General features: G+C 35.9%; 1 protein-coding gene across 9 annotated transcripts in view; it reads left to right on the forward strand.

Moving 5' to 3' along the window:
* LOC117992211 (atrial natriuretic peptide receptor 1-like) overlaps positions 1–26,383 on the forward strand; it is a 180,342-nt gene that overhangs the window by 111,456 nt on the left and 42,503 nt on the right. For 6 of the 9 annotated variants that reach the window (XM_069505798.1, XM_069505795.1, XM_069505797.1 and 3 more), the window contains exons 2-8: positions 4,963–5,908; positions 6,519–6,712; positions 11,773–11,986; positions 19,636–19,750; positions 20,944–21,091; positions 21,593–21,791; positions 23,334–23,425. In XM_069505798.1, coding sequence (XP_069361899.1) covers positions 5,014–5,908; positions 6,519–6,712; positions 11,773–11,986; positions 19,636–19,750; positions 20,944–21,091; positions 21,593–21,791; positions 23,334–23,425 — 1,857 coding nt within the window. In that variant the 5' untranslated portion in view covers positions 4,963–5,013. The remainder of the gene's footprint in view (positions 1–4,962; positions 5,909–6,518; positions 6,713–11,772; positions 11,987–19,635; positions 19,751–20,943; positions 21,092–21,592; positions 21,792–23,333; positions 23,426–26,383) is intronic. The other 3 variants (XM_034979870.2, XM_069505800.1, XM_069505799.1) reach the window with 2 other exon arrangements.

A 26,383-nucleotide genomic window follows, 5' to 3' on the forward strand; every position in this document is an offset into this window, starting at 1 on the left:
CACTTGCTTCATTGATTGATGCTTCATGCTTGTTAGGTAGGTTTGTTGGAAACAAAGTCTTCCGAAAAACAGAATTTTATTATAACATGGGGTTATTCAAGGGGGCGGACCAACAAATTCCTAAAAGGCTGCCGCATCGGCGGCTCCTCTGGTGCTGCAAATGTTCATGGGCGGAGGTAATCACTTAACATCAGGTGACCCGCCTGCTCGTTTGCTCGCTATATCTATTAAAAATATATATATATATATATATATATAGTTTTTAGGGTTCCGTACCTCAAAAGGAAAAACGGGACCCTTATAGGATCACTTCGTTGCCTGTCTGTCAAGAAACTTAGAGGGTACTTCCCGTTGACCTAGAATCATGAAATTTGGTAGGTAAGTAGGTCTTAGGTAGCACAAGTAATGGAATAAATCTGAAAACTGAATTTGTGGTTACATCATACAAAATTTGTCATGAACTAATAATTATTAGCATTTCTATTTTTCAAACTAAGATAACTATGCCAAGTGCAGTATCATATGAAAGGGCTACCTATACATTCTAATACAGATTTTTAATTATTTTTATACATATCTAATAGTTTTTGATTTATCGTACAAAATGTCGAATAAATGCGACTTTAGTACGGAACCCTGGCCTCGGTGCGCGAGTCTAACTCTTACTTGGCCAGTTTATTTTTATAGACTAGCGCTTGGCTGCAATCAGACCGTGGCAAGTGATGATGCAGCCTAAGATGGAACGCGCTTGCCTAGAAGATGCCTATTCACTCTTGGTGCTCTTGACTTGAAGGTACCCATATTTTAATTCGAGGGGAAAACTGATGCTGGAAGAGTGTTTCAAATCTTAGCGGTTCGAATCAGAAATGTGGAGGCAAGTCCCTTCTTACCTAAAATGACAAAATTGTATTTTTTATAATAAACTGAACTTTGCTACTTGTATCGCCAAAGTTTTTTTTTGCGGATATATCTATCTGCATTTGTCACGTAAGCCCTAATCAAAAACAAGTTATATAAATTACATAATAATATGTTGCATAACACGGTGTAGACTGACCTTAAATTACCATAAAACTTATTAATGAAGCCTTAAAAGTGAACCGTCGGGACACATGGAAACCAGTTTGACTAAAATATATCCGAGACAAAGTCATGAGTTATTTTTAGCCGTATTCGGTATTACTAAAGTCCAAGTGGGTATAAATAACATCACCAAAAAAACGTGCAGCAAAAACTAAACATACCTATATAGTATGCGACAGGTCGAGATGGCAATCGGGGTATGAGATTAGGGGACGCTCCACACATCAACACGTGACCCGCGCTCATTCGCACCGGAATAGCGCGGGGGTTGTGCGGGTGTGCGGGGCGTTACCACCCCGATTGCCATCTCGACCTGTCGCGTACTATAGTTACCTTTTTTGTTGGCTATGTTAGTTGAGTTGCGGTTTTTGTATGAATATCTATTTTTATGAACTACTTAGCTGAATCACCCCGGGTTCGTTCGAGTGCAATTTCTAAAGATCTGTTCTTCCATTCAATATCGCAAGTTTCTAGACCCAGTTGAAATGAACTTTATTATGACAGTCAGTCAGTCAGTTTCCTTTTTTAGCCGAATTTCAAAAAGGAGGTGGTTCTCAATTCGGCCAGTTTTTTTTAAAATGTATGTGTGAATTAATGTTGTAACTTGCAGGTACCAAGCCACGACTTTATGCTTGGACTCCAAGTCACAACTCTTCAACCCTGATGATGTAGACACTTTCATCAAAATCGGTTGAACTGTTGGGCCGTGAAAAGCTAGCAGACAGACAGAAAGACAGCTTTCGCATTTATAATATTAGTATGGATGGTATGGATTTGTTGGTTTGCCTTCAATCACGTTGCAAGGGAACAACGGATCGATAGGTTTTTTTTTCGCATCTACACTAATATTATAAAGAGGAAAACTTTGTTTGTTTGTTTGTTTGTTTGTTTGTTTGTTTGTTTGTTTGTTTGTTTGTTTGTACTGAATAGGCTCAAAAACTACTGGACCGATTTTAAAAATTCTTTCACCATTCGAAAGCTACATTATCCACGAGTAACATAGGCTATATTTTATTTTGGAAAAAAATAGGGTTCCGTAAGATATTTGGGTTTTTCGGACACAAGGTGTAAAAAATCAACCAGAAAAGTTACTTATTTTGCGTACGCTGCCTAAACTATAAAAGATAGAACCATAAAATGTTCTAATTAAATGTAGATCTTATAAATATCTACAAAAAAGTCCGCGACACACTATACCCATCTATGTCGAGTGAGGCACAGCAACCATTTTTTTATTAAAAAATCTTGAATTTTTTTTGGACTACATTTAAACGCGTTTATTTTACTCATGCTATTAATCCTTATCAAAATAAATGATTTTATCACTAAGAACAGTTTATGGAGATAATATTTGGTCTTTGAATGATTAAAATTGGACGTTTGGTTTTGAAGTTATGGCGAAATTAAAATATTACGATTTCTGCTGCACGGCCCGTTGTCTACACTAATATTATATATTATATAAAGAGGTAATGTCGTTAAGTTTGTTTGTAGGGGGTAATCTTTAGAACTACTGAACCGATTTTAAAAATTCTTTCACCAGTAGAAAGCTACATTATTCCTGAGTGACATAGGCTATACGGGATCTTTAATATTATATAAAGAGGTAATGTCGTTAGGTTTGTTTGTAGGGGGTAATCTTTAGAACTACTGAACCGATTTTAAAAATTCTTTCACCAGTAGAAAGCTACATTATTCCTGAGTGACATAGGCTATACGGGATCTTTAAAAACCTAAATCTACGCGGGCGAAGCCGCGGGGATCAGCTAGTAAGTAGATATAGTTAAAGACCTGAAAAATGAGATAAACCATTTTTTATTCCGGAAAATCAAAGAATTTCCACAGTATTTTAAAAACCTGTATAGATAGAATTGATGTTACAATATGGATTTCTGGCTAGTGTTAAGAATGATTCTTGCATTTCAAACGAAATTCTTGTAAAATACAAATAAATTACCTTAATATCAAAGTTCGTGACATTCATAGTTGCAAAATGGATTATCACGTCATAGTATAATAACATAATCTAATACCAAAATATAATTTACAAATATTCTATTTTTTTAATCTAACCGGTTTCTCTTCCCAGGCTGAAGTTGCGTCTCTTAAGCGGAATGGCATAACTTATATTTTATTAGTAGGTATGAAATAATAATAATATTATAAGTATGCCTACCTTAAGTTTATTTTTAGACATAATTTGAGCCTCAATAGCTCAACCGGTATAGGAGTGGACTGAAAACCGAAAGATCGACGGTTCAAATCCCGCCCGTTGCACTATTGTCGTACCTACTCCTAGCACAAGCCTGACGCTTAATTGGAGAGGAAAGGGGAATATTAGTCATTTAATATGGCTAATATTCTTTAAAAAAAAAAAAAAAGAACCGAATTTTGGGAAACTTTGCAATATCGTTCGGAATATTATGTTCCAAAATACACAAAATCTGCTTAATTTGACAAGACTGCTTATTAAAAACATCGAAATGTAAAATATGTCATGATTATAAAAAAATATTTATAATTCTGTTTATTATATTCCGCGACTTTGTCCGCTAAGTTTCGGTTTTTTAAAATCCCGTAAAAATTCTTTAATTTTCCGTTTTATCGTCTAAGTGACGCAAGCTATCCTTGCATCAAATAAAAGATGCCAACGACTTATCGGTATTTTAGGTATTTCAGACATACTTTCGCATATAGAACAAAAACCTAATAGGTATTCGTATGGAGAATGACGTGAGCGTTCGCATCATCGACATCCAATCTACTCGCACGAAATGTTTTTGCTCAACGTTTCTGATACGAATAGCTAAGGTTTGAAACGCCCTTCCGGCGTCCGTGTTTCCTGCCACGTATAACTTAAGTACCTACCTACCTTCAAGGCATCTTCTAGACAAGCGCACTCCAATTTAGACCTCATCATTGAAAGATTGTCGTCAAGAGCAAACCAGAGCAAGCATGCAAGCAGGCGAAAATAAAAATCATTTGCACGTTTAAATCTTATCAAAGTCATTTGCACCGACTAATCTATGTAGTTGATTACTTTTTGCAGACAAAAGCACAAAAAAACCAGCCAAGTGCGAGTCAGGCTCGCGCACTGATGGTTCCGTACTACAGTCTCAGAAGTCGCTAACTTGTAATCGAATACCTAATAAAATTTAGGTATAACTAAAAGTGGATTTGATAATAATAATTATTCAGATTTATTTGGACAATTCAATTTGAACCACAAAATTAATTGAAATATTGAACTTTGAACTCTATAGGAGGTAATTAACTGTAGGAAGTATGCTTCTAATTAAGCCAAGTTATCAGTTGCGGAGTCTTAATTTCGAGTGTCAGCGAAATTAATTTATAAGTATCCTTATTAATTTATTTTATCAAAATTAATCAGTTGTTTTATCAATTAATAAGCTGACAGATATACTATCTAAAATTTGCTTATTAATTTATTCGGTTACCTACTATGGTACTTATGTATGGTTTATTTGACGCCGCATAGCTGCAGCGTCGTGCCGTGCCTGGGCAATCGTCAGTAATTTGCGCTCGGACGGGGCATGGGCACCGTGACCATGCCGGGTCCGTTCTCACCCCGAGCGCAAAATGTACTGACAATTGCCCATCCGTAGCACGATACTGCACGTATACAGCATCAAATAAAGCATGCCTAAGTAGTAAATAAATGAGTATAATTCGGCATTACGTTATATTATGCTTTGTCACAGTTAAGAAACTTAAGTGGGTGTTACGACCTTTGTGATATTGACACCTACGATAGTAACTTTATAATAGAGCGCTTTAAATATACCATAACAACGATCATCGCTAAGGAGGAAATCTTTAACATAATTAATAATGTTCAACGTAATTTTTGTTTAATAGATGAAGGAAACAGAATAATGAAACCGTAAAAATGAGATAATTAATTAAAAAATGGTAAAAGAGATCGTGAATGCGATTCTCTCGTCAAACTTTGCCAAGACTGTCCATTGCAAAGAAAGATCATATGCAAACAAAGCGAACTTCAGAAAGAGACGTGGAAATCGGATATACAAAGCAAAAAATGAACAATCTAGTGAACTTATGGACAATGCTCAAGCACACAAGGTTAAAACACATCGTAAAATAATCGTTCTATCCTTTAAAAGGCCTATATTAGTTTCATTCCTTATTTTCTACGTATGTTTATTTAATGTGATAGTTGAGTGTGATGTTAGTGCTAATAATTATAATGTGAAATCATCTAAGGACAAAATAAGTCAATATAAAATAAACAATTTAAATGGAGATATAGTGAAAGTATGGCGTCGCAATTTAGATAACAAAGTATTTGGCAAACATCTCGTCAAAAGCACCACATCAGCGCAAGATACGCATGAGGAGGAAAAATCAGAAAAATACTCTATGCCTGATGTACTAGAATTGAATAAATACTACACGTATCATAAAAGCAAAGAAAATATAACGAATGATACGGAGACGGTAATAGTAGTAAAAGACATTTATGATGATGTACGGGCAGTTGGCTATCCACATGATTTAGCACATAATCACTATTATGTGAAAAGAACAAATTTTAATCTTAGAGCCGAAACTCATCAATTTCATGAGAAAATACTGAAACTTGGAGTTTTGCTGCCGGCTGATCCATCCGAAGTTTTTTCGTTATCTAAAGTTTTGCCGATAGTTGAGATGGCGATACCTGCTATGACAAAACACGATGGTCCGTTACCTGGATGGAAAATTCTTGTAGATTACAGAGATACGAGATGTTCATCTGTATATGGACCTCTTGCAGCATTCGAATTCTACGTCAATGGCTCTGCTGGTGAGTTGTTATTAAATGTTAATTCTATAGTTCAGATATGTTTTATTTTACGAAATCTCACTTTTAGAAATTGACTGATAAAGTCGAATTAAAAGAAATAATTTCATTACATTGTCATGGTTCTCTCTTACAGAAGTTTTGAAATATTTTATAACATTTAAAAATTCTTTTATTTGCCATTTAGTACTAAAATATTGTCGTCGTAACGACACTTTAATTAATAACTTATTATTTAATTAACTTGGTACTTTTTAATAAGATTTTTGTTCTTGCTAAATAAAATGGAAATAACCGTTTGAACCTACCAAATTATATATACATATAAAAGGAAAAACTGACTAACTGACATATCAACATATATCTCAAACTATTGCGTTTAGAAATTTAATAATTTGCATGTAGGTTCTTTCCATTAAGTTGACCCCTTGCAAGAAAAGATTTTCAGAAATCGAGCCTAAGCAAAGGATCATCAAAACATAAAATAAGAAGCTGCTCTAGATTAAGTATTAGTTTTAACGAATGTTATGTAAAAGTTTTCAAAACTTCTGTATGGAAGCATATTAGGCAAACATGAATCTGTTCGGGAGATGAAAATTTAACGTGTTTGCAGATGCCTTCATTGGACCGGGCTGTGAATATGTAATAGCTCCCGTGGCAAGATATGCTGGGCTTTGGCGCATACCTGTCATTACCGCTGGTGCTCAGGCTGAGGCGTTTGGCTACAAGCAACCAAGTTACATGACCTTAACGCGAATGATGGGAAGCTATACACAAGCAGGGGTTGCCATCAGGAAAATTTTTGAGGTAAACAACGGAAATTTTGTCATTTTGTACGAACCTTACTTTGATGTTGTACTGTTTGTGTATGTTGCTTCAAAATACGTTTAGAAACTGTAACTTATGTGTTTTATTTTCGTTACTGTGTTCAGTTGCTTTGCTTCTTTGAAGTAATTAATTGATACTTTTCTTTTATTTTATTTGAAGATCATGTTATAATTTTTGAAAACACAACTACTATGAAACACCTCATGTGTTACGGTCCCAATATTTTTTCGGTTTCCATGATGAAGTGATTTTTGAAATATTATTAATCGTCGAGCATGTAGCAGTAATTAATTTTTATAACTTGGATTTTTGTATCTTGGAAATCTAGCATATTTTTTTTTGTAATGGTTTTACTTCAAATATTTGTAGCTCTATTTCACATAATCGATTGATTACTTATGATAATAAGCGTTAATTATCGAAATAGCATAAATATAGATTTAAACCTGAAGCCCTAGCACAATCTGTGATTTTATTGGTTAGAAGGTTTTAAAATATGAATAAATATGTATAACGTATCCCAAGTTAATTCCAAATATAATACATGTGAAAGTTTGGATGTTTGTTACTCCTTCACGCTACAATGTCTAAACTAATTTGGCTTAAATTTGGAATGAAGAAAGCTTATACCTTGAATTAATATAGGAAAATCAAAGAGTTTACGCGAAATTTTGTAACACACTATATCCACGCGGATGATGTCACAGGCATCATTTAGTTTGAATGTAATTATCCAGTACTTTCCTTAGCGATAACAGTTCCTGTGTAAGATGTATAACAAAGAGACAAACAAACAAGAAGAAACTAAAATAGTTTATTTTTCAACTGCGGAATCCTAAAAAAACACAGCAGGTAGGCTGTTATTTAGCCATTGAAACGATAATTTAAATAATGAAATTAGCATCCGTTCATTTATATCTTAGAAATCGAAATATTATTTAGTATAACCATTTTTTGCCATTGTAAAGTGTAAAGCCATTCAAACTTCAAATTTATTATAATTTTTTAAAAATTTAAAACGCAAGTTGAAATGGACCTTGGTACATACCTATACAAAATTCAATGTCAAATATCAAAATCTCTCACAATTTGTGCAAATAAAATTTCACATTTTTTAATAGGCTACTTGACATTTTTTTTAAGTTGGTCTTAAATGGTTAATATTTGTCCTATTATATCAAAAAAATTAACACTATATTTTTTTGCGCCCTAAAAACCGTAAAACTTTAATTTAAAAAATATTTTTCTTAGACAGGTGAAAACACTGTCGGCCATGTTTGGCCGATAGATTATCTGTGCTCTGACGTCATGCATTTGTAAACAACAGTATAACCCTGTGGTTATACTGTTGTTTACAAATGCATGACGTCAGAGCACAGATAATCTATCGGCCAAACATGGCCGACAGTGTTTTCACCTGTCTAAGAAAAATATTTTTTTAAATTAAAGTTTTACGGTTTTTAGGGCGCAAAAAAATATAGTGTTAATTTTTTTGATATAATAGGACAAATATTAACCATTTAAGACCAACTTAAAAAAATTGTCAAGTAGCCTATTATCAGTAGTAAACAGTAGGTAAGTAGAGATACTCAGTAGAAACACAGTCTGGTTGTCTATTACTTTTTCACGGCTTAACAATTAAAAAAAAATTGTACAGAGATAGTTTGTATCCTGGAGACGGTCGCAGGTTTCTTTTAACCAAAAAACAAAAGAATTGCTGCGGGATTTCAAAATAATCTACACGGGACGAAGCATCATCTAGTGAGTATTCTCGGTAAATAATATTGTGAATGAAGCTGTTGCCGGAAGGGGCTCAATTGAAATGCTTGACACCTAACTCGTACGTGAAATTCATAATAATAATATTATTAAAACGAGTAGGTAATTCCGCACGTGTTTTTTATTTAAATGATTCATTTAGCATAAAGGTTAGGCTGAAGGCAGGCTTCCAGAAGGCATTCAAAAAATTGCAACACTGAATTTGCTTACATGATTTTTTGCAACGAAACTATTTTATCCAAAACCAAAACACATTAAAATACAAACTGTATTTCAAGTCTGCTTAGTGAAAAACCGATTTGAAAAAATTGAGTTTCAGTCTTTAACTACTCGCACTCCTAAGAATAAGATTGACTAAAAATTATTTAGGGCGGAACCATGTAATTGGACTTTTACTAAGGCCTCTCGGCATTCCTAAAGATCGCCTAGGATAACCGCCGTGCATAAAACTTCAGCTTTAAAATTCAAAATTTTGACTATGATATACTATAGAAATATTAAAATCTCCTCTGATGTACTCGTAGGTATAGAGCATTTATATTATCGTTGCGTTATTTAACTTAACTGATATTTGCTTGGATACGAAAAACCTGTTTTACCGTTTATTTATTTTCCTTTTTTGATGTTCCCATTATCTTAGCATTCATCGTTTCATTTGTGATCCAATGCTTTCGATACATAATTTAACTTTTTGCTATCGTCCTCTTTCAGAGCCCATGACCATGCCATGTTCGGGCAATCGTCAATATATTTTCTCCCAGACGAGGCATTACTGCTAATGTGTCAGTGCCGCACTCGTGCCCCATCCAGGCAAAAATGATTGCCCTAACACAGTACGTCTCTGTGCGAACACAAAGTAGTAATAGTCTAAGATTTCAAATGATACAAAGTGGCGTCGATGGCGTAGATTGTGATTATCACATTGCTATAACCTCTGTTGCTGTGATTGGCTGAATTTATGGTATCTTTTCTACGACAGAGCATTTTAGCCAATAGCAAAAGTTGCTAGCCAATCAGAGGTAATTGCAATCGTGACACTGTAGCTATGAAATGACCTTATCTACAACTAGCTTATGCCCGCGACTTCATCCGCGTGGACTACACAAATTTCAAACCCCTATTTCACCCCATTAGGGGTTGAATTTTCAAAAATCCTTTCTCAGCGGATGTCTACGTCATAATAGCTATCTGCATGCCAAATTTCAGCCCGATCCATCCAGTAGTTTTAGCTGTGCGTTGATAGATCAGTCGGTCAGTCAGTCAGTCACTCAGTCACTTTTCCCTTTTATATATTTAGATTTTTGACAAATAACAACGTTGCTTTAAGGTTTCTAAGTAACCTATCGACAGATTACAAATAGGATTGATTATAATTTCAACCGTAAATCTGTGTCAGATTTAAGTGTCGTATTGACTCAACAATTTGCTAAGAATGTCACCTTAACCTTTTGCTTATCTAGATAGACGATTATCTGGTGCTTATCTTCCATAAATAGCTTTGAATCTTTCCGTTCATGCATTTTGTATGTATTGATTCTATTAATAAAATATTGCCTTATGCATGAGGCTATTCCTATTCATAAATAATTAATCTTGTAATAAATCTGTTTTATTACGATATCAACTATAAAAGATTCACTGATATGCTCATTAGTGAAGGATTACTATTATTCTTAGAATGAAAGTGCATTTTAATTTAGTATTTTTTTTTTAAATTTAAATTTCTTGTAGGTGTTCATGCAAATATTTTATTTTGTTTATTTTATAACTAGATCATATTCGCGATACTGGTTTTTTAAAAAAATTCTATGATTTTTCGAGATAAAAAGTACCCTATGTGGTAATTATTAAGGGTTTAAGCTCCGTTCCAAATTTTGGCCAAATCGGTTCAATTATTGTAGCGTGAAGGAGTAACAAACATTCAAACTTTCACATTTATAATAAGTATAATTTAGTAAGATCATCATACTTGCTTGTCACAAAATAAACAGTGCGTACAGTACGCGGCAGAAAAAAATGTACATCGGCCTTTAGAATGACATTTCGGCTTTGTAGAGCGTTGTCTCTGACACTCATACCCATATGGCGTTTTGTCGGTCTCAACGACAGGGACAATGCTCTACAAATCTGCTATCTCCTTCTAAAGGTCGATGTACATTACTTTCGGCTGCGTACTGTAGTGTGTTTTTTTCACGCTGTAAAAAAAAATGTGTTGTTTATAAAAACGTGCAAAATACGCTTTTATCATATTATGTGGCAAGCTTTTATTATCTTTTTTAATTATTCTAATTGTTTATTTAAGAAAATTTCCATAATTGCTTTAAACCGCTGCTTTTTTCTCCTTTCACGTAATAAAAACTATTGTATTTTACCGAAATAAGCGCACTTGTTTTGAAATTTTGCTAAATATCTAATATCTTGTGCATTTCTATGTACTTACTACTGATACACAAGTTATACTTACTACTGTTACCTACCGAAACAAACTACACTTTTTACTTAATTTGATGTGTGTTTTCTAGGCTGGCTACTGATTAACTCAGTGTTCAACACTGAATAATAGCCACCAAGCTCATTTGACATTTATTTTTAATCCATTGAAGATTTTCTATGAAAAAATATTTTAACACCATTCAGTGAAGCAGCAATGTAGAACTAACCAATATCAAATCATTGTCAAATGAGCTCGGTGATTATCATTCATTGAACATTCAGTTAGCGAATCACCCCGCTGATCGTCATTGCTTATTTTTGTTTTTAGCTAATACTTATTTTCTTTTTCTAGAATCTAGCAACTTTTGTTGGATTATGAATAATTGTAATAAAATATAATATTACAACCACTGATTTTTTTGTTGTTATTTTGACTTTCTTGTTTTCGTCTGCTGTGTTTTATGGATTTTTTTGACTTTTCTTGTGTATTTGAAGTAAAAAATGATTGTTAATATTTTTGATCCAATTTCCTATACTTATTTAAAAATGAGATCATATTTTTTTTCTAGATGACGCCCGTGACTTCGCGTAGATTAAGATTTTTAAAAATCCCGGGGGGAACTCTTTATTTTCCGGTATAAAAGGTAGCTAACTAGGAATGTATGCTAACTTTCGCATTTATAATAATATTAATAATTAGTATATTATATGGATAATTTTAGTATAGAATTTGAATTTGGAATAGTCTTTTTTTGAATTTTATCCTTTTCTAATTACAGCGTTATTTTTTTAGCATGTTGAAGTAAACTACGGTTCATTTGTTACAGGAGTTCAACTGGCGGAGACTCGGGATGCTCTACCACAACTACGCCTCATCCTCCGGTAAAGGGAACAGCGCTTGCTTCATGACCCTCAGTGCTGTCTTCACAGTGCTCCAGAAGAAGGGAACTGGCAACATCCCGAACATTCCGTTCGACGAAACTTTGTTAACAAGGGCAAAAATAAAAGAGCTCCTCCAAAAACTTTCTCTTAGCACAAGAAGTGAGTACCTATAGCGAAAGAAAATAAGATATATTTAGACCCGTCTTTTATTTGATTGTTGAACCTGAAAATCTGGTTTAATAAAGTCTAAAATTAGCTTCGAAGGCTGTATACGAAATCCGAGCCGAAAATGCGAAAGTAGCTTAATAAAAGTATTGCCTCATTCTTAACTGCATATCATGTTATATTTATGAAATGTTTTTATTAAATCATGGAAAGATACTTGCTGCATGACCAGTGCAACAACACTTAGTTAAATTATTATTGATTCCATTCTGATCTGATTTTTATACGTGTTCTCCCTGTTTTCCTCCGACATGGCGGTCCGAGACTAAGTGCAGTGCGTCAGGATACTACGTTATAGTCTTATATAAAAAACTATGTTAGTTTTTTAAATTTATTTTTTGTGTTATTGCCTCTTATACCAACTATTTTTTAGCGTGATTTTTCTTCTGATGTGATTGGCTGTGAAAAGCATTCTCTTAGGCATACAAGCTTATAATTACCTTGCAATGTTTGTCTCTTAATTTGTTTAGGTCAAATCTTACAAGCTAAATTAGAATCCTCCCTCTTATCCTATGTAGTTGAGTTATTACACATTAGTTCAGTTATGATGGCAATGCCGGTTTCTATGTCAGACACAAGTTTAGCTCTACGCTCCTCCAGTACTGAGCGAGAATGTTGTGCATGACCGTTGTAGAGGGCTTACCTGTACCTAATGCCATCCGGTGCGCGATTGCGGGAAAATGACAGCTACAATGTCACGATCGCAATCATCTCTGATTGGTTAACGTTCGCTCACTATTGGCTACAATGCATTGTTGCAACAAGAATCGCACAAATTCAGCCAATCAGAACAATAGAGATTGTAATAATGATTGATGCAGGTTTTAGACAATCGCCCTACTGCATAGCAATGGATATTGCTGTCATGCAACATGTCATTGATAAGCAGGATGAACAGTGTGGGTGACTGATAACACTGAACCCTGCGGGACGCTAGCATTTATGGGCTTTAGTTTAGAACTAAAACCGTCTTCAGCGACTTTGATGTTGCGTCCATCAAGAAAGCTGGCTAGCTTGTATTTAATATTAATAATTTGGTACAGATAAAGGTACAGATTTAGCTTGCATCCTGAGGAAGGACATAGGCTACTTTTGATCCCGGAAAATTGTAGAGTTCCCATGGATTTTTTAAAAACCTAAATCCAGGTGGATGAAGTCGCGAGCATCAGCTAGTATAATATAAAATTATGATTCCAAAAAAATTGTTGAGATAATTTTGTTGATTCACATTTTTTAATCGAATTCAAAATGAATGGTCCCTTTTTGAGCCACAATAGTCGCCCAGAAAAGTGGGCGTCGAGATAGACAAGAAAATTTGTCAGAGTCTTTGTCTTAGTTGAATAATTAATTCAACTAAGACAAAGATCTTAATTGCGGGCATCTTTTGTGCTCTTAATTGTAAGCTTATTGAGACATTATGGTTTTTGTCCTTTAATAATTGTTCATCTGTAGGGCGATTGTCTGCATCAATCATTACCACAATCTCAATTGTTGTGATTGGCTGAAATTGTGCGATTCTTGTTGCAACAATGCATTGTAGCCAATAGTGAGCGAGTGTCAACCAATCAGAGGTGATTTGGATCGTGACAGTGTAGCTGTCATTGACATGTCAGCAATTGAGATGGTAATAATGATTGATGATGCAGGTTTTAGACAATCGCCCTGCTGGTCTTTATGTAGCAGTGAATGATTTATGAGGGTGCAAATATAATGTGCAAGCGATACCTTTCATTAAAAGGGAATTCAAAACTCAATACTTTTATGAACAACTAGACGATACCCCGCGACTTCGTATCGTACGCGTGGATTTAGGTTTTTAAAAATCCCTTGGGAACCTCTTGGTTTTCCGGGATGAAAAATAGCCTTCCTTCCTCGGAATGCAAGCTATCGCTGTACCAAATTTCGTCAAAATCGGTCGAACGGGTGGGGCGTGAAAAGCTAGCAGACAGACTGACAGACATACATACAAACAGACACACTTTCGCATTTGTAATATTAAAAGACGTAAGCTAGTTTTGCAGATGAGCTAATTTTATACTCGTACCAAACTATTAAAACTCAAGAAAGCAATTACTACAAAGCTAACACAGCTTAATGAGATAAGTTTACAAGTTTAAGCTATTCGCGCTATTCCACCAGAGATAATATGCTACTATGCTACGTTGCTATGGCTGTGATTTGATCACCAACAATAATTTTCATTGCTCCACATTGCGCTTGGCTGCAATCATACCCGGTGGCAAGTAATGATACAGCCTAAGATGGAGCGCGCTCGCGTAGAAGATGCTTATTCACTCTTGACTTGAAGGTACCCATACTATAATTGGAGGGGAAAACTGATGCTGGAAGGGTGTTCCAAATCTTGGCGGTTCGAATTAGAAATGAGGAGGCAAATCGCCTCGTAGGTACGTATCCGTGGAATTTCTACTACGTACGAGTGCAGACCTTGGCGATGCCTTGGCGGTACGATAGTAGAAGGGTGAAGGAGACACCAGGCCGAAAAGATCTTCAGCACACTCTCCGAAATATATCTCGGAAAAACCGATTGACAGGCAACTCTGCGCCGATGTTCCAAACTTTGAAGTTTAGAATAGACCAGCGCTTCGTCACCAATGAGTCTTCTAGCGCGACGGTCCACCGAATCCAAAGTATCAAACTGATACTTGGCAAACCCATCCCATATAGATCTTATAGCTGGCATTTGGGGAAAAATTTGAAAACCTTGAATTTAGGGTTAGATCACACAAAAAAATTAAATTGTGGTCATGAACTAATAATTAGTATTTCAACTTTCGAAGTGAGTGACTATATCAAGTGGGGTATCATATGAAAGGTCTTCACCTGTACATTCTAAAACAGATTTTTATTTATTTTTATGCATCATAGTTTTTGAATTATCGTGCAAAATGTCGAAAAAATACGACTGTAGTACGGAACCCTCATTGCGCGAGCCTGACTCGCACTTGGCCGGTTTTTTTTAATTCCAAAGAAGTTTATATTTTCGTCAAACGAAGCCGCGTGTGATTACTAGTGAATATCAATAATGTTTTGGGCCTTGAATTTAATGCCAAGTTCGTTGTACTCCCAACTTTTTATTACCTTTATGTGTCTTCATAACTATTTTAATCTTTAATATTTTCAAAATATCAAAAGCATGTTTAATGATATTTTGGAATAGTTAATTAGATGGACCTGTTAGAGAGAGAGAGGGCCAGCGCGTGCCAGAGCTTCGTTATTTTATAAAAGCTGAAAGTGCTGTCGTGGCAATCCCCTGACAGACTCCCTTAAACTTAGGGTTGGGCAAGGGGTTGACATGATATTAAGGGTCTGGCAATGCACCACGTGATTTTAAATACTATTCTGAAAAAAAATAAAAAAAAAATTACTTTATATGTTAACTGTATACTGTACTTTATATGTGTACGAACATTCATTTAAATCCGTCCAGTAGTTTTAGCGTGATGCGCGCACAGACAGACAGATAAAAATTCCAAAAAAAAAATGTTTTGGGGTCTATATCGACAACAATGTTTCCTCCGATTAAAATTTTCAACATAATTTAAATGTACAGAATTTTTCCAGTTACAGTTTTATTATAAGTACAAACAAATGGCAGTTTTTTTTCATAACATTATAACGTCATCAGCACGCGCACACTCAACAGCACCGAATAACACAATCTCGATATGAACAGAGATATGAAGGATAGCGAATAGCTCGACACGTGCACGACCATGCACAAACCAAAGCAAACGTCCACCACAATTCACGTCTGTAACTTCAAAAACATACAACTTTTAAATAACCTTTCACCCTCTTAGGGGGGATTGTCTGAAAACCGTTTCTTAGGTGATACCTTCATCATTATAAAGAACCTACTTTACTTACTTTCAAGTCAAAAATAATTAAAACTTTGCAACATAATCTTTCATCGGCATCCCCTATTTTACCACCCTTAAGGGGGCATTTAAAAATAGCTTATACAGATTTTTATTATTTAAAGCTTATAATCTGAAAACCAATTTTCACGTCCCTAACTTCAAAAACATAGGACTTTCATATAACCTTCCAACCCCCATTTCATCCCTTTATTTGGGGGGAGGGGATTTTCTCATAGTCGTTTCTTATCTGACACCTAATCGAAAACTCAATAGAATAGACCCTCCAAATTTTAATGTCTTTAGGACCACTGTGCGTTGATATATATGTCAGTCAGTCAGTCAGTCAGTCAGCCAGTCAGCCAGTCAGTCAGGATTTTGAATTTTATATATTATATTCATAGATTATCTCCCAAAGCCAAAAAAATTACAAAAAATGTATAATTTAAAAAAATAAAAAATTTTAGAGGTAGGCATTATTAGATTAGAACTTATTAGATCTCCCAAAGCCACCATGATCCAAACAAACGTTCCTCCCAGTGTTGGGGACTATGACGCAGAGACACTTTCAGCTTTTATAAAATAACGAAGGTCTAGCACGCGCTGGCTCTTAGTCCATGTCGCTATCTTAAGTGGGTGGTTTTTAAAGATTACAATGTTATTTATTTTATTGGCTGAATAGTGTTATTTTATGACTATTCTTAAGACGGGTATACACATACATACACATCGGAACAGGTGAGCTTCAACCTAAGATTAAGAACTACCCTCCAGCATCGTTTTCTCCTCCAATTTATAATATGGGTACCTACAAGTCGAGAGTGAATAGGCATCTTCTAGGCATCATCTTAGGCTGCATCATCACTTGCCGCCAGGTCTGATTGCAGCCAAGCGCTAGTCTATAAATTAAAAAAAGAGGTAGGTATGTGGTAAAGTGTATGATGTTTTAGCTGCTTGAGAGTAACTAACTCTAACAGTATTGGTATTTTCAACTCGTTTTTGCAAACGTTTGAGCATTTTGGCAATAAAAGTGTATTTTGTTATTAGTGATAATAGTTTCAGATTTTAACTTAGTGTGCACTGCTGAGGCTGGCATAGATACAGGTCACTTATAAAACTATTTTTTTTAAAGAATATTAGCCATGTTAAATGACTTATATTCTCCTTTCCTCTCCAACTAAGCGTCAGGCTTGTGCTAGGAGTATAGGTACGACCACTACGACAATTTAGTGCAACGGGCGGGGTTTGAACCGTCGACCTTTCGGTTTTCAGTCTACTACTTTACCGGTTGAGCTATTGAGGCTCTAAACTATGAAAGCACTATGAAAATATTAGATAAAAAAATTGCCATGCATGTACACGACAGGTCGAGATGGTAATCGGGTATGGTACACCCCGCACACCTGCACAGCCCCCGCGCTAACCCGGTGCGGGCGAGCGCGGGTGACGTGCGGGTGTGGGAGCCTTGCCCCGCCTCATACCCCGATCGCCATCTCAACCTGTCGCGGACTATGTGTGTGGTAAAGTGTACGATGTTTTACCTACACTTGCTAAGTATAAATCTACATTGTCTTCGCAAAGGTTCTTGCAATTACAATCAAATCAAATCAAATGTTTTATTCAAAATAGGTAATAAATTACACTTTTTGAAAGTTAGTTGCATTTGTAAGGTGGTATAGTGGTGATAATTTTTAAGCGAACTTAAAAACTAAAGCTATGAGGGTTCCAAACGCGCCCAGGTCTGAGGAGCCCACAACAAACTCAGCCGGGTATTCTTTTTAATATCACCACTTTACAAGATTACTTAAACTCATTACAACTATCACAAAGCCGTTAAGTAACTCATTCCCAAGATTTCTTATCACTAAAATAATCCTTTACATTGTAATAGGATTTTTTAATAAGTTTACGTTTTATGAAAACTTTGAATTTTGCAAATTGAGAATAACACTTAATAGCTTTGAACTACATTAAAATCTATGAATATTGATATTTTCAACTGAACTATTATATTATATACAGCATATTAAAGATTTATCTGGTTTAGCTTATAACGGATTATAGCAAAATGAGCCTGTTATCCCATCAATAGGGTCTTGGACTGTAGTAATAAAATGATGTGGTTTTTTGTATAGTGGTAGTTTATGGGGCTAGAATTCATTGTTAAAGAGAATAATTAAAAAAATCACGATTTTTATTTATTTTCAACATAATTAATTAGTTACGTCACGCTGTAGGGAAAGTGAATAACGACGTCACTATGCGTAAATGACAAATATTTTTCAATTTTTTAAATATCTCTTATGTTAAAAAATTAAAAATATTTGTCATTTACGCATTGTGACGTCATTATTCGCTTTCCGTTCAGCGGTGACGTTTAATAATTAATTAAATAAATAAAAATAAATAAAAATCATGATTTTTTAAGATTATTCTCTTTAATATTGAATTCTAGATAATATGTGTTTCCTACCAATTAGGTACAACCCGGGTATCTTTAAAACAAGAGTGAATAGGCATGTTCTACGTAAACGCGTCCCATCTTAGGCCACATCATCACTTTCCATCAGGTGTGATTGTGGTCAAGCGTCCTACCTATAATGAATAAAATAAAAAAATAAACAAATAGAATCTAGCCCCATAACTACCACAATGCTAAGAATTACATCATTTTATGACTACAGTCCAAGATCCTATTTTTAACCGACTTCAAAAAAGGAGGAGGTTCTCAATTCGTCGGAATCTTTTTTAGATGCTGCGATACGATTTACTTCCAGTGTATAGGTATCCCAGTGAACATGTGCCTTTACAATAAAAAAATATAATTTAACATATTTTATCTATAAGGTATTTGACTACATATTTTATTGTTTAATTTATTTGAACAGTGATTTTAAAATTGAAGCTTTTTGAATTAATAAAAATAAAATACATGTCATAAACATGAATAAATTAAGTATTATCTATTAAAAGCCTAAAATGTTTCTCAGTTGTTGTTTATTATAATTATTATACCTAGCTACAAAATATGCCTTTTTTTTAGTGATCTTTTTAGAAAAACTGAAATGTATTTTTGGAGAAATATATTTCATGTAACTAATCACTTATTTAAACCTACATCCATACTAATATTATAAATGCGAAAGTGTGTCTGTCTGCCTGTCTGCTAGCCTTTCACGGCCCATCCGTTCAAGCGATTTTGACGAAATTTGGTACAGAGATACCTTGTATCCCGGAAAAGGACATATTATGCTACTTTTTATCCCGGAAAATCAAAGAGTTCCCATGGGATTTTTAAAAACCTAAATCCACGCGGACGAATTCGCGGGAATCATCTAGTTGACCATAACTACAAAGACAACAGTCCTAGAAGCTGGGCCGCTGACTTTTTCTTTTGCTAAATGAGGCTAACCCTAAAAGTGGTACGTGAGTTAGCGTCAAAAAATATGAGAATTTACAAAAATGATCATCATCATCATCATGATCAACCCATCACCGGCTCACTACAGAGCACGGGTCTCCTCTCAGAGTGAGAAGGGTTTTGGCCATAGTCTACCACGCTGGCCATGTGCGATTTATAGATGGTACGGAACCCTTCGTGCGCGAGTCCGACTCGCACTTGGCCGGTTTTTCCCATTGTCTCAGGATGTTTGCCCTATTGTCTCAGACCAAATTGCTATTTAACTCCTTCCTCTTTGTCCGCAGTCGTGGTGGTGTGCGCCAACCCGGGCACCGTGCGGGAGATAATGTTGGCTGCAGATGACCTCAACATGGTGTCCTCGGGGGAATACGTGTTCTTCAACATTGAGTTGTTCTCCAAGTTAGTATATGCACATTGCACATGAGTCATGACACACATTGACTATAGTGTTTAGACCAGTGGTTCCCAAAGTTGACTGGGCTACGACTCATCTCATTTAAGTTTACAAACTCGGGACCCACCTCTAGGAAATTTAAGCGTTAGCAATATTAATAAAGGACTTTTGAAATAACAAACTGTTTTAATACAATCTTTTATTACTTAATTATATAAATTTAATGGGAAGGATGAAATTGTTTCCTATGTTTCGCCATTACAGTTTTGACATCAACTTCAACTTTAGTTACTTTTAATCGCAGTGAGTTTGATAAGTCCAATTTATTTCGGTATTTAGTTTTAATGTTCACCATATTCGAAAACCCTCACATAAGTATGAGGTAGTAAAGGGGAGGAGGACTTTCATAGCTTCATCAAACAGGCATGGATGACTACCAGCAACCGAGAGCCAGAATTTCGTTAATTGCTTACGATTGAAACTATTTTTTTGTGACGAATCTTCTGATACTATAGGCAGGGCCCACTCAATATTCGCTCGCGTCGCGCGACCCATAGTTTGGGAAACCCTGGTTTAGACCATGTCAATTTGTTTTTTTTTGAAACATGCTTATATGTGTGCAGTAACGTGGTCTGAAACTGTGCTGTGCTAAACTTTACAAATTATATTATAGTTTATTTTTAAAATAGCTGTGTTAAAGACAGACGGACAGGCCGAAATTGTAAAGGGTTCCTTGTTTCACTATGAAGTACTAAAAACACCATGTATACCCATTTTAATTTTTAACTGACTTAAAAATAACTATAACAAGTAAGTCGTAGAAAATATACCATAGGTAATATAATTAATATATTGCTGTGATAGCCTAGTGGTTAGGACGTCCGCCTTCTTATCGGAGGTCGGGGGTTCGATCCCGGGCACGCACCTCTAACTTTTCGGCGTTATGTGCGTTTTAATGAATTAAATATTACTTGCTTTAACGGTGAAGGAAAACATCGTGAGGAAACCTGCCAAAGGTGTGTGAATTCTACCAATCCACACATGGCCAGCGTGGTAGACTATGGCCAAAACCCTTCTTACTCTGAGAGGAGACCCGTGCTCTGTAGTTGATATAATTAAAATTAACTGTTTTTATTTTAAATACAAATATTTTCACAGTGTATGTACTATTAAAGTATAAATTTCTTCATTTAACCAGCCTAGCATCAGCATCATCCAAAGAACCCTGGAAAGTCGAAGGTGATACGGAAGAGCGCAATGAGCGAGCGAGACGGGCGTATAGTGCTGTTCTCACTGTCACCAGCCCAGCGCCGGAGAAAAAAGAATATTTGGATTTTTCTGATAGGGTATGTTGTTTTGACGACTTCTTTGATGCAATTGGATAAAAGTGTTTCATAGAGTAATAATAATTAATACCTGTATTAAAAAAAACCGGCCAAGTGCGAGTCAGGCTCGCGCAACGAGGGTTCCGTACTACAGTCGTATTTTTTCGACATTTTGCACGATAATTCAAAAACTATGATGATAAATAAAAATCTGTTTTAGAATGCATAAGTGAAGCCCTTTCATATGATACCCCACTTGGTATGGTAATCTTACTTTGAAAGTGAAAATAGCAATATTTGTTCATGAACACATTTTAATTTTTTTCTTGTGATGTAACTACAAATTCACGGTTTCCAGATTTTTCCCCTCATATCAGCTATAAGACCTACCTACCTGCCAAATTTCATGATTTGGAGGGGAAAAGGGAATATTAGTCAGCAATTGGTTAATATTCTTATTAAAAAAAACACGTGAGTATAACCGGGTGAGAAATATTAAAACTCTGCTATCGTCTTCCCCAGGTCAAAGAGTTAGCGGAAACTAAATACAACTATACATTTGGAAAGGGAGAAGTAGTATCGACGTTCGTAGCAGCTTTCTACGACGCGGTACTTCTCTACGCCCTGGCGTTGAACGACACTTTGCGGCAGGCGACCAACCCTAAAGGCCAGCTGGATGGAGCTACTGTCATAAAGAACATGTGGAACAGGACTTTTCAAGGTTGGTCTCACATTGGTCTACGAAGAAATCTAAATATGTAAAAGGAAAGGGATTTTTTTGTTAAATCCATACCCCTTGTCGGTTTCTACACGGTGTCATACTGAAACGCTAAAACGCTTGGCGGCACGGCTTTGCTGGAGTGTGGTGACTAGCCATGGCCGTAGCCTTCCAACAAGTTAGACCAGATTTCAGATTTTAATAAAATATTGTAAATCACCATCTTTGAATGAAAATAGATTTTATTTTGTTTTTTATAATTATATAGGTAGGTAATATAATATTATGTATAAAAGGAAAAGGTGACTGACTGACTTACTGATCTATTAACGCACAGCTCAAACTACTGGACGGATCGGGCTGAAATTTGGCATGCAGATAGCTATTATGACGTAGGCATCCGCTAAGAAAGGATTTTTGAAAATTCGAGCCCTAAGGGGGTGAAATAGGGGTTTAAAATGTATAGTGTAGTCCACGCGGACGAAGTCTCGAGCATAAATAAGCTAGTTTGATTAGAAAAAAACCCTTCCAATTTAGCCCGCCTCCATCTGAGACTCAATCACTTACCACCAGGTGAGATCGCTGTCATACTAATTTTGAGTAGGTACAGTACGCGGCCGAAAGTAATGTACATCACCCTTTAGAATGACATTTCTGCTTTGTAGAGCGATTGTCTCTATCACTCATACCTATGTGACGTTTTGTCGGTCTCAACGAACGAGACAGTGCTCTACAATTTAATCTGCTATCTCCTGCTAAATCCTAGACACAGGTAATCTAGTTAGGAGTCAGATTCACCACCCACGCAAATGGCCAATTTGTAACTTTTAGACTATTCTGGTTTAGTTATTAAGTATAGTTTAAAAATATTTGTGCGGGTTTGTTACTTTATTTTCATGTATGCAGTATGTATACTAATAAAATAAACCGGCCAAGTGCGAGTCAGGCTCGCGCAACGAGGGTTCCGTAATATACTCGTTTTTTTTCGACATTTTGAACGATAATTCAAAAATTATGATGCATAAAAATAAATAAAAATCTGTTTTAGAATGCACAGGTAAAGACCTTTCATATGATACCCCACTTGATATAGTTATCTTACTTCGAAAATTGTAAATCCTAATTTAAGTTCAATGGCCACAATTAATTTTTTTTTGTGTGATGTAACTACTAATTCACGGTTTTCAGATTTTTCCCCTAATGTCTGCTATAAGACCTACCTACCTGCCAAATTTCATGATTCTAGGTCAACGGGAAGTACCCTGAAGGATTCTTGACAGACCGACAGACAGACAGACAGAGAACAAAGTGATCCTATAAGGGTTCCGTTTTTCCTTTTGAGGTACGGAACCCTAAAAAATAAAATAATAAAGGTCGATGTGTATAATATAACTTTCGGCCGCGTAGGTACTTGTACGTAGATTTAGCTGAAGTTGCCCATATCTAGCATCAAAATGAGATAGATCTAAGGAAAGTTCTATAACATATTTCGATGTTATGAAGAAAAGTTTCCGAACAAAAGACGTAATATATATTTATTTCCAGGCATCACGGGCGAAGTGATCATAAACGGCAATGGCGACCGCGTGGCGTCGTACTCTCTACTGGACATGAATCCCCATACCAGCAAATTTGAGGTCAGTGTGCATTACGACATGGTTCTATATTCCTTATGAACGAAGCAAGTCATACAACTTTGTTACAGTAAATTCTAGACCTGAAATACGAATCACAAGTCTGGGGTCAATGAGAATTACTATTACAAGGTTCTATACTTCTTATTAACGGGAAATGTTATAGAACTTTGGTAGCTTACATTGATTATTTTATCGTATTGTCTAGTCAGTGGGCCATGAATTCTTATTCCAGCAAAGAGGCATTACTTATACGGAATCTACATTTCTTTGTTACACTGGAAGGAATTATTATAATGAAGAATTATAGGCTAACAGAAATTTATTCTTTATTGGGTTTCTTGTTCTTCACAATCGTTCACTCTTGACAGAGTGGTCGTGGCTATGAATTGTTCACTGCTGCTCGTGCGATCTCCCTCCAGCGACTTCTATTGGTGGCATTATGTGCACACACGGAGACAGGTGTGCTTGTTGCAGAGCGGATTAAGTCCGTCCACCTAGTTGGGGAACGCCCACGCGGACGTGTGCCCTCCACTCGACCTTGTACCACGAGGTGTTCGATGGTACCACTCTTCCTTGTAATGTGCCCAAAGAACTTGAGTACAAGTGACGAAAGCCTCTGATTTATTTTTAGTTCTTTGAGGATGGAGACGTTTGTACGATGTGAGGTTTGGGTTTACCAACAGCTTAATCATTTAGGTACAAAAACAATTGTAACTATTAAAATGACAAGCTTATTATAGACATTGCTATTGGTGACTAATAAAATACAGGGTGTAACCAGAACGCTAGCAAACACTTAGCGTTATTGTTATACTACCTAAACACAATCCAATATCAATAACCATTTGTCTCATTTTGTAGTTTTAGTATTTTTCAAACTCGCAATGTATAGCGTGCAAAACTCGGGTCAATGCCCCGCTTACGACGTGGCATTGACTCCGAGTGGCCTAGTTATTCAACCTTCGTTGACCTCTAACGTCAGTCAAATATTTAAACTTTTACAAAATGTAAGATTTTTTAATATATTTTTTCGGCATAAACGGCAAAAAAAACCTGTTTTCGTTTTTGCTAGCGTTCTGGTTATTACCATGTTTTGTGTTCTATTATTTTATGCAACTCAGTTTTATAGAGCTGGGGTGAAATTTTTTTATAATTTGTTGTTATAGCGGCAATAGAAATACACACTCTGTGAAAATTTCAACTCTACCTATTACGGTTCATGAGGTACTGCCCGCTGACAGACAGACGGACAGACGGATAGCTGAGGCTTAGTGATAGGGTCATTGGCACCCTTCGGACCCTAAAAAGGATCGTTCATAATTCACATCTGCGCCATAAGTCCCGCCCTTGACTATTCAATCGACTATCGATATCACCCCTCAGCGCTATTCGGCCTAGCGATAAACTCTACCTATCCTTTTTAATAAAAAACTTATTACCAAACTGAGTTCAGACGTCCCCGGCAGAGTTCAATAAACTTATCATGGTTCATTCTACAAACCCTTTACGTAACCCTTTTTTGGGTAAACCAAGCGAATGAATTATGAGTGTATTTATTGTACGTAGATACCTAAAACGTCATAATAACTATCTGCATGCCAAACTTCAGCCCGTTCAGTAGTTTAAGCTGTGCATTGATAGATCAGTCAGTCAGTCAGTCAGTCAGTCAGCTTTTCCTTTTATATATTATATTAGATATAGATCCGTGCTTTAGGCTGAGTCAGCTAGTCAATAACCTAAATCCATTGAGTAAAACCACGGCAAGAAGTTCCCGTTTCTTTATGAAAATACGGGAATTTATTAGGATATCGTGAAAAAGGCAAGGCACTGATGTATCGTTATATCGTTAGTTGAACAAATGGCCGCTGTCGGGTCCAGTCTCCCTCACGCACAGATGCGAGATATCGCCGGCTATTTACTCGGCCTCTATAATGTGTTTACCCGATCGTGAGTTGAGATAATTTGGTAAATTAGCTCGTTATAATATTATGTTAACGATAATAATGTACTTATAGAATCCGTTATAATAATATCGTGGGGTTTACGAGTGCTTGGGTACTTCTGGTCTTCCCCAGAATGTTAGGCTAAGCATATAATTACTGAGACGCAGGTGACGCAGAGCAGATTTCGTAACGCTGCTGCGTATGCTAATACCTAGGGGTCTTGGACTGCAGTAATAAAATGACGCGATTTTTTTGTATAGCGGTAGTTTATGGGGGCTATCATTACGAGACTCGTACGAAGATTTTGCTTCTCGTTTTTAATATGCACTGCTAGAATATAAAATGAATGATCTTCCGGCTTTCCTCGCTATCTACAATATTGGTAAGTACCTTCAAAAGAAGAGTGAATAAGAATCTTCTAGGTAAGCGCGCTTCATCTTAGGCTGCATCATTACCTACAATTTGGTGTGATTGCAACCAAGCACATGCCTATTGCCTATACTACCTATTGTTAAAAAAAAACCACGCCTCCACTTCATTTGGCGGGTGTGCATTGTGCCTTAAGTACAGTAAGCGGCAGAAAATAATGTATATTGACCTTTAAAAAGAGAAAGCGGTTTCGTCTTTAACAAAACGTCACCTAGGTATGAATGAAAGAGACAACGCTCTACAAAGCAGAAATCATATTATTCTAAAGGTCGTATTATTCACAATATTTCTTGCCGGTTACATGTAGGTACCTAGTTCAGACTGCGCGTTTAGGGACATTCCTTCAGCGACCTTCCTTTAACGTTACTTAAAATACGACTAGATAATATTTAGAACATTGAAAAATCGACCTGGTCGTTGAAATTATACGGTTGAAATTCCTGTAACACACAGTTCTGGATAAAGTAGGTATTTGTTATGCCACTATGAGAATACAAAGTACAAGATCGAAGCTTTGGCATAAGATGGCAGGATAAAAGCAATACATACACCTCATTGTACTGAAAATCGGCTGGTTTTATTGTGT

This window comes from Maniola hyperantus, chromosome 21, assembly GCF_902806685.2.
Source record: "Maniola hyperantus chromosome 21, iAphHyp1.2, whole genome shotgun sequence".
NCBI classification, from domain to species: Eukaryota; Metazoa; Arthropoda; class Insecta; order Lepidoptera; family Nymphalidae; genus Maniola; species Maniola hyperantus.